This window comes from Chenopodium quinoa, unplaced genomic scaffold (assembly GCF_001683475.1).
Source record: "Chenopodium quinoa cultivar QQ74 unplaced genomic scaffold, ASM168347v1, whole genome shotgun sequence".
NCBI lineage: Eukaryota > Viridiplantae > Streptophyta > Magnoliopsida > Caryophyllales > Amaranthaceae > Chenopodium > Chenopodium quinoa.
This window is the reverse complement of record NW_018743616.1, coordinates 1,059,525-1,078,264: the sequence shown is the minus strand read 5'-3', so window position 1 is coordinate 1,078,264 and position 18,740 is coordinate 1,059,525. Positions and strand designations below refer to the sequence as shown.

The window sequence follows — 18,740 nt, the reverse complement described above, 5'->3', positions numbered from 1 at the left end:
ATGTATATGCAACATTTATTATCGGAATGTCGAACCAATTTTGATGTTGAATTTCCCTATAGCAATGAGTGTCGTATGATTTCATTAACATAAATGTTGTCAACATGTGTAGTTTGCTTTCACTAAATTAACTACAATCAACATCACCCTCAAACGTTTGGATCAATAGGCAAGGTAAGTGATACATTTGTACAAACTTAAATATTAATCTCAAATAAAGATGGACACTGGCACACCACAAAAAAACACAAAACGTTGATGCACGTGTCGGGTTGTGGCATTTAAGTTTTGCGATGTATATTTACCCACTTTGGAATAAGAGAGCGCTACTCGGCAAAGTACTCCGTAATGAAAACTTAGCCAAGCACCTACACGTAAACATGGCATGTCATGGCATGGGACGATGGACACAGGCTCGCTCCACATGTGGGCCTCCCTTTTAAAAATTGTGACATAGTACACATAGTATTGCGGATATATTTTTGAGATATTAGAGTATATTTGATAGAGTTTGTTTATGGTAATTATGTTTATCTTTGTTATTGTTTCCTAATTTCTAGGTTACCAAAGATAAGGTAACTCTAGGTTTAGTTTGTACTCTATATATTGGTTTCCGTTGATTAATAAAAATGAAGCCGAGTTTCAAGAAGTTTAGCATGGTATCAAAGCCAAAATCCTAAAATAACATTTTTTTTCTCTTCTTCTTTCTTCTTCTCACCTTGAACAATGGGGGAAGGAGATGAAACACCACCACCACTACCCAAAATCGAAATTAATTCCCCCTTTTACCTTGGACCGCAAGATCGGCCAGGTGATTTTATTACTTCTCAACGTTTTTGCCTTGTTAATGGACCTCGGATTCAGCAAATTAAATCCGAAATTAATCACTACTAGAAATAGGCCGTATTCCGAGGGAATTGTTCCGACGGACCTAAATTCCATCGGAAATTCGAACTTTCCGACGGAATTAGGCTCTGTTAGAAAATTCCGTCGGAAAAGGTACGTTACGACGGAAAATCCGTCGGAATTCTTGCGACGGAAATTAATTCCCTCGGAACAAATAGGCTTCCGACGGAATATTCCGTCGGAATTCAAATCCGTCGGAATTTTCCTACGGAATATTCCCTCGGAAAACCCAAATATTCCGACGGATTTTTTTCCGTCGGAACGTTCTAATATATACATTAAAAAAACCGACTTTTCTTTGTTTCTCTTTCTCCTCTCCTCTCCTCTTTCTCTCTCTTCTCCTTCTCTGCTTTTCCTCCTTCTCCTTCCCCTTCGTTTCTCTTTCCTCCTTCCTTCTCCTTTCGTTTCTCTCTCCTCCTTCTCCTTTCGTTCCTCTTTCCTCCTTCTCCTTCCCCTTCGTTTCTCTCTCCTCCTTCCTTCTCCTTTCGTTTCTCTCTCCTCCTTCTCTTTTCGTTCCTCTTTCCTCCTTCTCCTTCCCCTTCGTTTCTCTCTCCTCCTTCTCCCTCCCCTTCCCCTTCTCCTTCCCCTTCGTTTTTCAAAGCCACGAACCACCGCTGCTGCGCAACCATGAACCACCGTCGCTACGCAACCACGAATCACCACCGCCTTCTAATGGTTTTTCAAAGAACAAAGTAAGGTTTTTCATGTCAAATTCGACCATGAAAACCCTAGATCTAGAGTTTTCATGGTCGAATTTGACCTTTAAAACCCAAATTCAAGCCAAATTAGGGGTTTTGATGGAATTCAAGGTAAGTTCTCTTATTCTCTTTCTCTTATTTTTTTCGGCTTTTTTACTTCTTTTTTTTTCTGATTTTTCGTGTTTTAGTTTTTTTTTTCCCTTTTTTCGTTTTTTTTTCTTCTGATTTTTCGTGTTTTTGTTTTTTTTTTCGCCTTTTTCGTTTTTTTAACTTCTGATTTTTCGTGTTTTTGATTTTTTTTTTCGGCTTTATTCGTTTTTTTTTTTTTCTGATTTTTCGTGTTTTTGATTTTTTATTTTTGATTTTGTTTTTGATTTTGATTTTGGATTTTGATTTTTTTCTAATTTTGAATTTGTTTTTTTTTTGGAATGTGGTTTAGGTGGGTGGGTAGATCTGGGTATTCGGTAGTGGGTTGTAGTGGTGGTGGGTTGTGGGTAGTTGTGGGTTAGGGGGTTTCGTGGGTGTGGATCTGGGTTGTGGGGGTTTTGTGGGTGCAGTGGGGATCTTGGTTGTGGGGGCAGGGGGTGGGGTGGTGGGTGGGCTTTTTTATTTTATTTTTTTCTATTAAATTTTCCGACAGAAATTTCCGACGGAATCTGTTCCGTCGGAAACTTGCGACGGACTTCCCAATCAAGTCAAACTTGACTCTGACAGAACATAATCCGTCGGAATGGATCTTTCCGATGGAATTTCCCACGGAATATCACGAAATTCCTACAAAGCGTAATGCAACGGTGCTTTCCGACGGAATTTCAGGGTGTTCCGACGGATTTTTTCCGTCGTTGATTGACTGTTTTCTAGTAGTGAATGCTTGTGAACAATTGAAAAACATGCTTGTTGGCGTTTATTTTAGTAAACTCTCTATTTTGTGGGATGAACTTGAAAAACATGAGCCATTAATTATTTCTTGTAAATGTGGCAAGTGTACTTGTAATGTTGGCAAGCAACATGCCGATTGAAGAGATGGTGATCGCCTTCAGCAATTGTTGTTGGGTATGTGTTCAGAGTATTATGCTCTTCTTCGTTCCACCTTATTGTCTCAAGACCCTCTGCCCACATTGAATAGGGTGTGCCAGCAAATTTCTCAAGATGAATGAGTTCGTGGTATTTCACGCTCCAAGGAAGACACACCATCGTCTTTGGCGCTTGGTTTTGCGGTTCGGGCTGGTGCTGGCCGAGGCCGTGGTGGGTCTGATAAACCTCTCGTGTGTGACAAATGCAAGAAAATAGGCCACAAGACAAGCAAGTGTTGGGCGGATAAAACCTGCAATTATTGTAAAAAAAAAAAAGGGCTACCACTACTACAAAATATGGATAAAGAACCAATGACAAGAAACCACAATTATTAGATAAGGGGTTGCTTAATAAAAGTAACCTATTTTCTCTAATAAGGGGTTTCTTATACAAGTGTATAAGAAACCCCTTGATAGCACAATAATATACACTTTTTATATGTCATATTTATATGATATTTGTCATGCTTTCTCCCTACATTTAATTATTTGAGCATCAATTTATATATATTTCGATTATTGCTCTCCTCGGGTTCTTTTTTTTTATAGGAATAAACTATTATGTGAGTCGAGCTACATATTGGAAATGTTCTTATGCAACAAAGAGAAGGAAATTACACAGGGACAACCTACTCCACAGCTGAGGTGTGTCATACTACCTTCTCCACATCCTACCCGTGGATAGCACACTAAAGAGAAGAAGAAGAAGAAGAGTGGCAAGTCCAGCCCACTCCACAACCCGCGTGTGGCCAACAGAGGTGTGCCACAACCAGGTTATGGCCTGCTCGTGATTAACACTTTGTACACGAAGTTGGGCTCGTTTTGGATGATTTTTCGGGAGTTCTAATTGTATTCAACTTCTCCAATATTATCTTTGCTTATATATATCTAGTTATTAGGGATAATAAAGGGGGGGTAGCCGCATGATACAAATTAAACTAGGAGCAACAACCTCATATAACTAGTTAGTTGTTCTTTTAATTATTTCTTTTTTGCTTAATTCTCTTTATTGCAACCCCATATAAAGTTGTACTAACGGTTTCTTTCTAATTATTTGTGATTCGTTTTTACTAAGCCTTTTTCGTTGCTTCGGCTATTATCTCTTGTGTTTTTGATACTCAGCTTTTAGTTCCTTGTTGCATGCAAACACGACGTTCAGGATCAGATGATTTAACACCTTTTGATTCTGTAATCGAAGCAACTTCAAGGAGACGAAGAGGCAGAAGAAGAAGAAGGAATCAAAACAATAGAAACATGGAAGACCAAGGAACGAAATCTCTTTTGGAGTACGGTATTCCTGATACAACAACCGGACTCCTCTCAAGCATTGTCAGACCACCCGTTACTGCTCAGAACTTCGAATTGTAACCACAGTTCATTCAATTCATCTCCAATGATTCGTTTGCAAGCACACCTCATGATTGCCCAATGAGTCACATTGATAGTTTCTTGGAGAAATGCGATACTATGAAGTTAAATGGTGTTACAGATGATGCTCTTAAACTTCGCCTTTTTCCTTTCTCATTACGGGATAGGGCGAAAGAATGGTTGAGAGATGAAGGTTATGGCTCATTTGACACATGGGACAAACTGGTGAAGGCTTTTCTAGTCAAGTTCTTAGGACATAAAAAGACTGCAAGGTTGAGAAACGAGTTATCTACTTTCAGGCAGTCAGATGATGAGTCCTTATATGAAGCATGGAGGAGATTCAAGCGATTGCATAGACAATGCCTTCACCATGGTATTCCTGAATGGATGTTGATCCAAACCTTTTATAATGGTTTAACTCATTAGTTCCGAATCTATATTGATGTTGCGTCTGGGGGTTCTCTCTTGACTAAGAACCCATCTGAGGCGAAGGAGTTAATTGAGAAGATGGCGGCTAATGACAACTATCATCCAGGAGGCCGATATAGTGTGAAGAAGGGAGGAAAATTAGATGTTGATGCTCTAACTCTTTTGACTAGCTCTGTGCAGGCATTGACAAGCAAGTTCGACAGACTACAAGCTGGATCATCTTCTAGCTCACCTAAAACTTATCAAATGTGTAATGTACACGGTCACATTGTACCTGATTGTCCACAGAATTCGAATAAGATGTCGATCGAGGAAGCCAATGCATTCTACACTTAAAATCCCAAAAGGCCATATGACCCCCATTCAAACACATATAACTAAGGGTGAAAACATCATCCAAATTTCTCCTACAAGAATACCCAAGCCCAACAAAATCCGCCTCCACCACCACCTCGAACCAACAATTATAATGCACCACCTGGTTTTCAAGCAAGGCCACCTCCAGTTCAACAACCTATGCAACCACCTCCTCAAAAGTCTAACCTTGAGCTAATGATGGAAAATTTCATAACCACAATAAACAATTCCATCCAACAGTTACAAGCTTAGAACAAGCTCATGGAAAATCAAATAAGTCAACTTTCTCATCAAGTTGGCCAATCTTCAAGGACTCCAAGTACCTTTTCGGGTCAAACAGAGCAACCACAAAAGGGGCATATGAATGCCGTGACTTTGAGGAGTGGAAAGTAGTTGGAAGATCCTCTCGTAAGGGAGCCATCAAAGTAGGTTGTTGAGGGAGTAGACGCAACTGAGAAGGCAGTTGATGGTAGTGTGATTGAGGAAGAGCCAAAGGCATCGACTCCACCACCACTTGCTCCATATGTGCCACAGGTTCCTTTTCCACAAAGGTTGGCTCAAGCTAAGTTAGAGAAAAAGTATGGAAAATTTCTTGATATTCTGAAAAAGCTCCACATCAACATTCCATTCTTAGATGCAATAACCGAGATGCCATCCTATGCAAAAAATTTAAAGGATATGCTCTCTAACAAGAAGAAGCTATAGGAGAATGCTACGGTTGCGTTGACTGCAGAGTGTAGTGCAATTTTGCAAAACACACTTCCTAAGAAATTAGGCGATCCGAGTAGCTACTCAATTTTGGTGAAACTTGGAGACATAGAGAACAACAAGGCATTATGTGATCTTGGAGCAAGTGTGAGTCTTATGTCTCTCTCTATTTGCAAGAAACTTCAAATGGGTGAACTAAAGCCTACACGCATATCTCTTCAACTTGTGGATAGGTCGGTTAAATTTCCTTTAGGTGTATTTGAAGATGTACCTCTTCGCGTGGGAAAATTCTTTATTCCATGCGAGTTTGTTGTGATGGAGATGGAGGAAGATTCACATGTTCCTATTATTCTTGGTAGACCATTCTTAGCCACTGCAGGTGCAATCATTAATATGAAGAATGGAAAAATCACTTTTGAAGTTGGTGACGAGAAAATGGAGTATTCACTCTTGAATGCTATGGGAACTCCTTCCATATGAGAGACTATTTGTCAAGTAGACGTCCTTGATGATTTACAACGTGAACAACTTCCCTTGATTAAAACGGATGATGCACTTGAAACGGTGTTAACGGGGAGTGTTAGTGATGAAGATTAGGAAACAAGGGAGTATACAAGGCTACTTGAGGAAGCAAAAGCCAATCCAATCACCGCTCCAGTCAAGGAAGTCCTTAGTGCATCGAGTGTTGGGGAGAGTACTACGCCTCTTGAGGTAGAGTTGAAACCCCTTCCCTCTACTCTTAAATATGCATACCTTGGTCCTAATAATACATATCCTGTTATTGTTAATGATGAGCTTAATGACACAAAATTAGAGCAATTGCTCACTGTTTTGAGAAAATATAAAAGTGTTATTAGGTATACCATTGATGATATTAAGGGTATTAATCCATCTTTTTGTATGCATAAAATCATTCTTAAGGACGATCATGCCTCCTCTATAAAACCTTAAAGAAGGCTTAATCAAAATATGATGGAGGTAGTTAAAAAAGAGGTTCTTAAATTGCTTTCTGCAGGAATAATTTACCCTATCTCAGATAGTAAGTGGGTTAGCCCTGTACAAGTAATACCTAAAAAAGGAGGTATGACCATTGTCAAGAATGACAAGGGTGAGCCAGTCGCCACTAGGACTATTACAGGGTGGCGAATGTGCATTGATTATAGAAGGTTGAATAAGGCCACCCGGAAGGACCATTTCCCCCTCCCCTTTATTGATCAGATGCTTGAACGTTTGGCTAAGCATTCCTTTTTCTGTTATTTGGATGGATATTTTGGTTTCTTCCAAATTCCTATTCGTCCTTGTGATCAGGAAAAGACCACATTCACATGTCCCTATGGAACCTTTTCCTATCGAAGAATGCCATTTGGATTATGTAATGCCCCAGCCACGTTCCAGCGTTGCATGATGGCAATTTTCTCGGGTCTTATTGAAAATTCAATGGAAGTTTTTATGGATGACTTCTCTATCTATGGAACATCTTTTGATGTATGTCTTGAAAATTTGAAAAAGGTGCTCCATAGATGTCAAGAAGTCAATTTAATTTGAATTGGGAAAAAATGTCATTTTATGGTACAACAAGGAGTTGTTCTAGGACATGTGGTATCACAAAACGGTATTGAGGTCGATAAGGCAAAGATAGAGGTCATTGAGCGACTACCCCCTCCTAACTCTGTAAAAGGAGTTCGGAGCTTTCTTGGTCATGCAGGATTTTATAGACGATTTATTAAAGATTTTTCAAAATCGCTCGACCTCTAACTGAGCTTTTGGCCAAAGATGCCTCATTTGTATTTACTAATGCTTGTCTTGAGGCTTTTAACATGTTAAAGTAAGCTTTGATCTCCGCTCCTGTTATGCAACCCCCAGATTGGACACTACCATTTGAGATTATTTGCGATGCTAGTGACTATGCGGTAAGGGCAGTTTTGGGGTAACGAAGGGATGGAAAACTTCATGCTATTTATTACTCTAGTAAAACTCTTAGCCCTGCTCAAATGAATTATGCCACAACTGAAAAAGAGATGCTAGCGGTAGTTTATGTAGGGTTAAACTAGGCTACTGACAAGAGTAATATGTGACTACCTAACCAGCTTACCTTAATAAAAACAAGTATACAAGAAAAAACCATTACTCCACTAAACTACAACACCTAATGGTTAAGGTGCTAATTTTTATTTTTTTATTTTTTTTATACTAATTACTTTTAGCTTTTATGCAAGTGATGATCTAAGAAGAGCACCTATTATGGTTCATTAAGATTAATTTCTAGACGCTTAATCTTATTTCAAGAGGTTCACTTGCGGGTTTTCACCCACCACACCATTGGTATACTCTTTCCTCTTTCTATCTTTTCAAGTTTGTGAGAAATAATCTCTTTCTGCCATTTGTTTTGGTTTGATTTGATTAGTGTGAATGAAGAATTTTTTTATACCATGTAGTATTCGACGTCATCCTTGTCCTATTCGAATTTCCAATCAATTTGTGAATCGATTGATGATTTTAAATGAAAATATATTTCTTTGTTTTTGTTTAAAGTTGATTGGCCTTGGATTGATTGATTATGTAAGATGGCATAAACCCTTTATTGGTAATTGTTTGTGGTAAGATGGATTCGCTTTCCCCTTGTGCGATGGGGCTTTATTGGAGGGCCACGAACCTCGTAAGACTCACTTTATATCAAATTTCCTCCTTCTTGATCGCCTAAATTGAGACTTGCATTTTAGCTTCCTGAGATCGATGACCAAATTATATTGGAGGACATGATTGAGGCATTTTTTCTTATTGTTCAGAGGTTTTAAATTACATCAGTAGGATTTTTCTTTTTATTTTCACATCTATCTCTTGTTAGCCATGTTGAGCCTACATTATTTTCTTTACTACCTTACGTTACAAGAATGTGATTTTACCGTGAGTTCAAGTATTGAAAAGTGGATGTTATTGTCAAGATTATTTTATAATGATGTGCTACTTCAGTGGAAGTTAAAAGAAAAAAATGCAATGTCGAAAAATATGTGAAAAAAGGAAAAAAAAAAAAAGGCAAATGAAAAATAGTGAGAAGAAAAGAAGTTAAAAAAATAAATAAATAAAAAGTAGGAGAAAAAAAAGGAAAAATTAAAAAAGAAAAAAGAAAAAAAATTGAAAAAATGAGAAAGATTGAATGGAAGGGTGGAAGATGAAAATAAGATTTGTTGATGTTTGGAAATATGTTATTTGAATTTCTAGTTGGAACTTTTGTAACTATTATATCTCACGGCCGGAGGTGTTTTGTGTTATTTCCTCCACTACTTTATTTTCTTATCACCACATTCCCAAATTACATTTTTTCCACCTTATCACCCTAGCCACCCTTTAAAAGTCCTCTTGATCTTCATCATGTGGTTTGGTCCCAAAACGGTGGAGGGTGAGATTTTGTGCAAGTCCTGACGAGGGTCATCAAATTGAAGTGAGGCATGAGCAAATATGGTTGAGCATCCCTAAGGAAGACTCGAGCTTGGGGGAAGAAAGCGGTAAGATTGGTTGGCCATTAAAGGTGTTATTAAACTAATTTTTCATCCATGCTTGTTGGCTTGTGATACTAAAGTTTATGAACAAAATGTTTTGTTTTAATGCTTCGCACTTGGATGATCTTATTGATTTTGGAAATTCATCACTTGTTTTGACGTGTTTTGCTTGAAGACAAGAAAAGATTTAGTGTGAGGGAGTCAACCTATAACTAAATGAAGTTTAATTGTTTTATTTAGTCGTTAGTTTTTTATTTATTTATTTTTTTCATTATTATTTCGGCTTTGTAGGTATGCCTTCTGAAAACCTTCACGAGACCATACTCGTCCTTTGGGGTAGCCTAGGGGTTTAAAGGGCTTGTTGCATATGCTAAATGCAATCGTGATTCCTACGACAGTGAGTTAGGTTAATTGTTTTATGAGTTTAGTTTTCCTTTCTTTAGTTTTGTTTACTCGAGGACGAGTAAAGGTTAAGTGTGGGGGAATTTGATAGCACAATAATATACACTTTTTATATGTCATATTTACATGATATTTGTCATGCTTTCTCCCTACATTTAATTATTTGAGCATCAATTTATATATATTTCGATTATTGCTCTCCTCGGGTTCTTTTTTTTTTTTTTGTAGGAATAAACTATTATGTTAGTCAAGCTACATATTGGAGATGTTCTTATGCGACAAAGAGAAGGAAATTACACAAGGACAACCTACTCCACAGCTGAAGTGTGGCATACTACCTTCTCCACAGCCTACCCGTGGATAGCTCACTAAAGAGAAGAAGAAGAAGAAGAAGAAGAAGAAGAAGAAGAAGAAGAAGAAGAAGAAGAAGAGTGGCAAGTGCAGCCCACTCCACAACCCGCGTGTGGCCAGCAGAGGTGCGCCACAACCAGGTTGTGGCCTGCTCGTGATTAACACTTTATACACGAAGTTGGGCTTGTTTTGGATGATTTTTCGGGAGTTCTAATTGTATTCAACTTCTCCAATATTATCTTTGCTTATATATATCTAGTTATTAGGGATAATAAAGAGGGGTAGCCACATGATACAAATAAAACTGGGAGCAGCAACCCCATATAACTAGTTAGTTATTCTTTTAATTATTTCTTTTTTGCTTAATTCTCTTTTATTTATTATGGGTTTCTAGTCTTATTTTCGAGATTTAAGTTGAACCCTAATATGATTAATACTTGATTTATTCTTTTAAATTCTCAATTAATTATTTATATTGTTCATGCTACATTGATCATGCTTATGCCAATATTAGAGATTAGGGATAATTGGTATTGTTATTATTCCATTGCCTTGATCGCAACGAGAGTTGGGTTTTGACGGATTTGAATAGATCAATTAAGGGTATGAAATTCTCCACAGAAGTAGGTAGAATGGATTGTTAGGAAGTTAGGGTGCCAGATTTAATGTCTTTAATTTACATGATTCCACGGAAGTAGGTTTGATTGTTAATTAGGGAAGCCATTGACAACTCGGGAGAGATCTTTGGTATTTTATAGGGCATACCTTTCCTTGTGAACATATAATTAATTGGTTGGGGTAGGAATTTGTTTTGTATTGATTATGCTAGTGGTGATACTTAATTCTAGATGTTTTTATTATTTGATTTTCTTGCTTTAGTAGTATAATATTTTCAACCTTATTTTGATTTACTCGACTAGTTATAATTCATAGCAACTCAATATTGATACTACCTTCTCTGTGGGATCGACCCTGACTTTCCCTACTACATATTAAGAGGATAATTAGGCTTTTATTATTTTGGTTAGGTGAGCGACCGCCTATCACCCCTTTTGAAAAAATATGGTTCCTTATCTAATTATATAAATTTAGTGCTATTTAAGGAACTACTTTTTATAAAAAGAGGTTTCTTATACGGAATATTAATCTAAAACTATATTTAACCCACCTTCAAATTAAAAAAATAAAAAATAAAAATTTTTTAACCCTATTATCATACCAGTTATCGTCCATTCACCCCATGAACCACAACCGCCCCACCCATTCACTCATCTCTCTTCTCCCTCTCTTATAGTTCTAATCTCTCTTCCATTGAAGCGTCCTCTAGCTCTCATTGAAGCGTCCTCTAGCTCTCATTGAAGCGGATCTCGAGCTTTATAGGTAAATGTGTTGAGCACTTATAGGTAAATGTTATCAATTTGTTATTGTAATTCGTTTTTTTTTTTTTCAATTTCATTTCTGAATATTTCGATTTTGTGTTTAATCATCTTTTCACGAACTTTTGCTTAAATTGTTTAATTTCGTTATTTTTGTTTTTAAATTGTTTAATTTCATTTTTAGATTAACTTCTGTAATTTATTGAAGTACCCTAAATCAAATTTCTCTAAATTTCATTTTTCAAATTATCAAGTTTAATGGCGGAAGAAACTGGTTCCTAGCCAGCTAACTGTGTTAATCCTGCAACATGAACACATTCAATTGGCTTAAAGTAAGCTTTTTTTTCTTTTTTTTTTTAATTTAAATTTCAGATTTGATGCTTTTTGTTTTGATCGATGAAAGTTCATAAACTGTGAATTAATACTATTTGTTCAAGGAATTGGAATGGGTTTGATTGGATTTGATTAGCCTTGTTTGATGTGAATGTGTTAGAATTGTTCTATGAAACAACTAAATTAATAGGATGAAAAAAGTATAAACTTTGAAATTTGATTAAAAGAATTGTGGAGGAAAGATAACAAACTCAACAAAAAATTATACGCTAAGTATTTACATATTATGAAACTACTCATTAACAAGGACTTTGTTTAATTTCCTAATTCATTTGTTGCAGACTTGCAGTTCCAATTGCATATCATGCCCATCAGCTTTTTTATTTCAATGATGGTGGTAAAATCTGGTATAACTGCCTTAAGAATGATCCCTAACATATGTTGTAATGATTTGTACTACTTTATTTTAAATTTTTTTTTAGCCCCTTCAAGTAATTGATGAATATATGGTTCATCTCTTCGTTTGCAGCTAATTGAAAAGCTATCTGCTTTAAATCCTCTGTTTTTCAGTTAATTTAAGTTTCGACATTCATTTCTTTTTATTTGTTGTAAATTGTAAACTATAATTAATTAATTTGGTGAATTTTGTGTGTTTTGTAGGTGAAAATTTATATTCAACAAAGGATGGTTGGAGCTTTATCAATTTTGTTTGGAGACAAATATAATTTCTTTAGAGGTTTTAGAAGACCAGTTATTGTAAATGTTGTTGATTGTGTTTAGAATTTTATAGTTATATTAATATTAAGTATAAGAATTTTACATATTTGTGCATGAAGAATATTATATGGAGTAAGGAGCTTGAAAATCGAAAGGAGCGTGATATGTAGGAATATCGTATATATTGTGGTATAGCTATCGTACATACCATTGTATGTATTTGATAGTTATATTACAATATATATATATATATATATATATATATATATATATATATATATATATATATATATATATTTTGAATTATGAACAAATCAAAGAAACCCTTTTTCACTAAAAGTGATTTCTTTAATTAAACCAAAGAAACCCCCTTTTTCCTAAAAAGTGGTTTCTTTAATGTTATTATAGAATAGTTTTAGCAATACTTAAGAAACCCCTTCTCTTAAAAAGTAATTTATTAAGTTGAGCAAACTAACCCCTTAATAGATGTGGTTTCTTAACCTAAGAGACCTCTTAGCTTAAGAACCCCTCTAAAGTGGTTTCTTATGGCAATTTTAGGGAGTTTCTTTTCATGTTTTTGTAGTAGTGCACTAGGAGAGTAAGTGTTATGACCTTCATGGCTGGCCGGAGGGTGTAGGCCGTAGCAGGGGTCAGATGCGGGCCAATGCTACCTCGGCAGGAGTTCTTGGTTCAGCTCTCGGTTCGTTTAGTGCATCCACTTCCTCTTCTTCTAGTCAATTGTTTACAAGTGAGCAATGGAAGGCTATTACCGGTTTGATAGGTAATGCCACAATTTTCGAAAATCGTTTGAATGGTAAGTTTGATGATACCTCTTAGATTATTGACACCGGAGCTACGCATCACGTTACAAGAGAGAAATCTTGGCTTTTTGACATAAAGAATTTAGAGTGTCCCATTGGATTACCAAACGGGGAAACCGCGTTGACTTCTCTTGTTGGTTCAGTTCGTTTGTCGGACAAGATTACTCTTACCGGAGTGCTCTATGTCCCGAATTTGAGTTGCAACTTACTTTCAATGTCACAGTTTAATGATGACCTTAATTGTATTGTCTAATTTAACTCTTATATGTGTGCTATACAAGACTAAACGAAGGAGCTGAATGGAACGGGAGCTAGGAGGGACATATTGTATTAATTTAGAAAATCGGATCTGGTGCATCATGTGGGCGCTATTGACGCAATATCTAATTTAGAGTTATGGCATCTTCATATAGTTCATCCTTCTGAGAAAGTGGTTAGTTGCTTCCTACTGTTAGTAGTAAAGAAAGTCTAGATAAAGGGTGTGAAGTATGTATGCGTGCTAAACATACTAGAGATAGTTTTCCTTTGAGTGATAATAAAGCATCTAGAATTTTTGAGAAAGTACATTGTGATTTATGGGATCCTTTCGAAATGGTTCATCGTGCGGAGCTCGGTATTTTTTTTACTATTGTTGATGATTATTCTAGAACAGTTTGGATTTATTTGTTGGTTGATAAAATTGAGGTATTTCGTATAGCCAATTTTCCCAAACGATTAAAGTTGTGCAAAGTGATAATGGCACTGACTTCAATTGCTTGCTTGATTTTTTTAACAAAACTGACATGTGTGGGTACACCACAACAAAACGGAAGGGTTGAGAGGAAACATAAACACATTTTGAATGTTGGGAGAGCTTTGAGATTTCAAGCTAAATTACCAATTTATTTTTGGGGTGAGTGTATTCTTGCTGCAGCTCACTTGATTAATAGAACTCCTACTCCTTTACTTCAAAATAAAACTCCATTCGAAATTCTTTTTAATGAACCTCCTCTATTTGATGCCATTCGGACGTTTAGGTGCTTGTGCTTTGCTCATAATCAGAAAACTAATGGATATAATTTGCTAGTAGGAGTAGAAAATGTGTTTTTGTTGGGTATCCATTTGGGAAGAAAGGTTAGAGGTTGTATGATCTTGAGTCTAAGGTTTTCTTTGTTTCTCGTGATGTTAATTTCTTTGAGGATGTGTTTTCTTTTGGTTGCCCAGATGAAATCAATATTGTGTCACGTGATTATGATTCAAGTTGTGATGTTCATGATGATTTCATAGAATACGAATTGTGGGTGGAGAATGCAGAATTTTTTGATGTTAATAGAGGGTTGCAAGTTGGGGAAGAGGCTGCCACTACACCCACGAAACCAACAGGTTGTTGGCGTGGAAGTGCAGCAGCAGCTCGAGCAAGCGCACGCTGATGAGGCGTTGCACCATGAGCCTCATGCTACTGCCCAGCACGATGGAAATCCGTCGGACGCTGGTGCGGCAGGCAGCACAGCTAGCGAGTAGCAGCACACTATGCCGCAAGCCGACAGTTCCACCGAGGCAACATAGCAGCAGCCCACGGATTTATTAAGACGTGGCATCGTGGGAAGTTTCCGTCTGTTAAACTTCGGGATTTTGTGACTCGTTTCGTATTTGCTAAAAGTACGTTGCCATCTCCTCCGTCTTCTACTCCTCCGTCTTCCACTCCTCCTTCAGGTACTCCATATCCTTTAGCACATTATATAAATTTTGACAATTTTTCTGTGAATTATCGTAAGTTTCTTGTAGCAATTGTAAGTGGAAATGATCCAAAGTCTTTTCGGGAAGCCATTAAATCTGAGGGATGGCGTCGATCTATGAAGGAGGAAATACACGCTCTAGAAGACAATGGGACTTGGACTCTAGAGCCTCTTCCACCTGGTAAAAAGGCTCTAGGGAGTCAATAGGTGTACAAGATGAAGTTTTTGTCTAATGGTGATGTAGAATGTCTCAAGTCTCGTTTAGTTGTTTTGGGAATCATCAACAGCAAGGTATAAATTACAGTGAAACGTTTGCTCCAGTTGCGAAAACGACCACAGTTCGGGCATTCCTTGCAATTGTAGCTTGTAAAAATTGGGAACTTTATCAGATGGATGTTCACAATGCCTTTCTGCACGATGACCTTCAGGAAGACATGTATATGAAATTGCCTCCTAGTTTTGAAAGTTCAGATCCCACTCTGGTGTGTCATCTGAGAAAGTCATTATATGGCTTGAAACAAGCTCCACGATGTTGGTTTGCAAAATTAGTTACAGCTCTGAAAGGGTACGACTTCTTACAATCTTACTCTGGTTATTCACTTTTTACATACACTAAAGGCAATATTCAGATTAATGTCTTAGTATATGTTGATGATCTTATTATTTTTGGTAACAATTTCGCTGCACTCGTTAGTTTCAAGGCTAATCTCAGTGACTGTTTCAAGATGAAGGATCTTGGTCCTTTGAAGTACTTTTTAGGTATAGAAGTTGTCGGTAGTTCAATGGACTTGTTTTTGTGCCAAAGAAAATATACTTTGGATATTATTTCCGAGTCTGGTTTGTTGGGGGCGAAGCCAAGTGGCTTCTATATTGAGCAAAATCATAAATTAAGCTTTGCTACAGGCGACATTCTAGCAAATCCCAAGGCTTATCGACGGTTTGTGGAGCAGTTAATTTATCTTGGGGTCACTCGACCCGACTTGGCTTACTCTGTTCATATTCTTTCACAGTTCATGCAAGAGCCACACACTGAGCATTGGGAGGCAGCTCTGCGGGTGGTACGTTACTTGAAAGGTACCCCGGGTCAAGGAATTTTGTTGCCTGTAGATAGTGAGTTAACTCTGCAAGGTTGGTGCGATTCTGATTGGGCAGCTTGTCCCTTAACTCATCGTACACTGATAGGTTGGCTTGTGTTTCTTGGTCATTCCCCCATCTCTTGGAAGACAAAGAAACAACACACTGTGTCGAAGTCTTCTGCAGAGGCCGAATATAGGTCCATGGCTGCAATTACTTGTGAGTTAAAATGGCTCAAAGCTTTGTTGTTGAGCTTGGGTATTAATCATCCCAAGGCAATTAAGTTGTTTTATGATAGTGAGTCTGCTTTGCACATTGCAAAGAACCCCCTTTTTCCTGAACGGACGAAGCACGTTGAGGTTGATTGTTACTTCGTTCGGGATGCTATTAATGAAGGCTTAATTTCTCCATCGTATGTTTCTACTTCTTCTCAATTAGGTGATATCTTCACGAAGGCTCTTGGGAAGTCACAATTTGATTACCTTCTGTTCAAGTTGGGCATCTTCGACTCTCGTGCTCCAACTTGAGGGGGGGTATTGCGGATATATTTTTCGAGATATTAGAGTATATTTGATAGAGTTTGTTTATGGTAATTATGTTTATCTTTGATATTGTTTCCTAATTTCTAGGTTACCAAAGATAAGGTAACTCTAGGTTTAGTTTGTACTCTATATATTGGTTTCCCTTGATTAATGAGAATGAAGCCGAGTTTCAAGAAGTTTAGCACATAGCTAAAAGGCCAAACCATGAACCATGCCTAATCAACCCCAATACGCGTGGGTTTAGCACAAGCTACTACAACAATACCAAAGCCCTTTTAGTCAAGACCCACTCAAAGTCTAACCCAATTCTGAAAGATTAGTTAGAGTCTAGTAGCCTCCAGATTGCCGAGTAAGGCACCATAATACACGATCAACATCTTAATAATTATTAAAATTTCCAAATGGGCGGTCAGAGTTAAAGATTAAAAAGTCGTTAGTAAAGAACAAAGAAGATGGAAGCTTTTTTGGTATAATCAAATATACGCCTAGAGTTAAGCGGATCTGGACCTTATATGTGAAGCAGGGTTGAGCCCACATGATTTGAAGTCGACATATCCAACACACACATACCATAATTGGTATGATATGGCCCACATTTATAATGGCCCACAATAATATCAATGATGGTGTCATGCTAGATGCTACCTTATATTCGCTAGATAGCCACTCGGTTTTTCTAGTTGTTCACAGCTATACTCTTCTTCATGTTTTGGGGTACTAGTGTGAACCAATATTATTACACCCAACTTAGGAATTGGACAAATTAAACCATGCTCTAAATTATTATTGTGATATAACGCGCATTAACAGCTTGATTTCGATTTTTAACGTTTAATTAGTACTTGGAAAGGAGCACAAGAATGGGAAGAGAGTTATTGTTTGGTTTAAAGGACATGATTAGGTGATAGGATTTCTTTGTTTGGTTGTTTAATATGAAGGCACTAAAAAATGTTAAAAGTATATTATTTTATTTAAGGTATGCATTCGTCAAAAACTTAAACTTTGAGGTTATGTTTGTAGTGCTACCTCTATTTCTTATTATTTGCAACAAAGGAGCATTATTTGTGAGACATCAAATGTTCCTTTATAGCAAATAATAAGAAATGGAGGTGGTAAAAGAAATTATACAATGTATTTTGTGATAATACTTCGTATAAGATGAAGTATTGGTTGATTGGTAAAAGCAAACAGACAATGTGTCACGGTCAGGGAGTTTGGACCCCGAAACGTGCGGCGCGCTCTAGCCTTTTGGCGGCAAGAACGCTAGCCTTGAGCGGAAGAGGGGCTTGTGAGCACAAAGCAACACAAGCGGGCAATAGAATCTCAGGAGCACTCACGTCTATCTGGGCGACGGAGTGCGGGTGGTCGGGGCTTGTGACGGCCGATACTTCAAAGCGGGCACAAGCGGGTCCGAACCACGAGTCCTTAGCGCATCAAGTTGGGTTGGAGGGGAGCTAATATGCAAGTAAGACACAATATCTATAAAGGTCTAACAACAAACAAGCATAAAAGCAAGGCAACACTTGGTAGAAGGTTTTAAGATTTCATTAATCATTCGCCCTCTAAAGAGCTTTAAATGACATACAAGGAGAATCCCTAGTGAACACTGATCTGACAGTTACACAATAATGGGACCTCAAGCTAAGAAAACATAACCTAAACTCTAGGAAAGCACTTAAATGGAATCTAATACATCAAAAGGTGTTGGATTCTAACATCCTCCCCCACTTAAGCTGTCGACGACCTCGTCGACTTACAAAAGTTACAATCAAAATTAGAAAACCCTAAACTATCTTAAGTTTCAGATGCGTCGTTGGTGCGGCTATCTTCTGGAATCTTATCTGACTCTTGAGCTGGATCTTCTTTGTTGACGAGGAGCTTGTCTCTGGAGTCGCTCGGCTCGAACATCTTGTTGAGAGCTTCATCTCTAAATTTCCTCCTGGGAGTGGAATCTGTTGAATTAAGGGGGACAGCTGCTTCCACCATCATCTGTTGGGGAGCTGCTTCCTTGAGACTGTGGTGGAGAGCTTCAAGTTGTGGCTGGTGCCTCTTGGGTGACCATTTTCTTTGTAATCCCTTGCACGCGCCCTGCGTTGTTTGCTCAACCACTGTTTTTCCTCCCTCTTGGGAGGTTCTTCTTTGGTGTCTCTTTGGTGTCTCTGGGCTCGTCGCTCTTTGCTTCGAACCTTGTGACTGATTCTGGTTTTGGCGGGTGTGTATCTGGGATGTTGCCAACTCCATGGGCTTCATCTCCCGCTTCTCTGGGTTTCTGGTGCGAGCTTGTTTCTTCGATGTTGCCTTCTTCTCAGGCTCCATCACTCGCATTGCCGAAAGATATCGGACTTCTGGTTCTTCTTGAGGTGCTATCATTCT

At 37.7% G+C, this 18,740-nt stretch overlaps 1 protein-coding gene and 1 long non-coding RNA gene across 3 annotated transcripts; both read left to right on the top strand.

Moving 5' to 3' along the window:
- Positions 1-4,552: 4,552 nt before the first annotated feature.
- On the top strand, positions 4,553-6,019 carry LOC110683120. Its single transcript, XM_021859472.1, has 2 exons — positions 4,553-4,736; positions 5,565-6,019. The coding sequence occupies exons 1-2, from the start codon at positions 4,553-4,555 to the stop codon at positions 6,017-6,019; spliced, it is 639 nt and encodes a 212-aa protein (XP_021715164.1).
- A 4,453-nt stretch (positions 6,020-10,472) lies between these two features.
- On the top strand, positions 10,473-12,369 carry LOC110682984. 2 transcript variants are annotated; one of them, XR_002503523.1, is made up of 4 exons: positions 10,473-11,192; positions 11,420-11,497; positions 11,840-11,905; positions 12,159-12,369. It is a non-coding gene; the product is annotated as an uncharacterized LOC110682984 (long non-coding RNA). The 2 variants fall into 2 exon arrangements; XR_002503522.1 differs by having other exon boundaries at positions 10,484-11,169.
- The last annotated feature ends 6,371 nt before the right edge of the window (positions 12,370-18,740 follow it).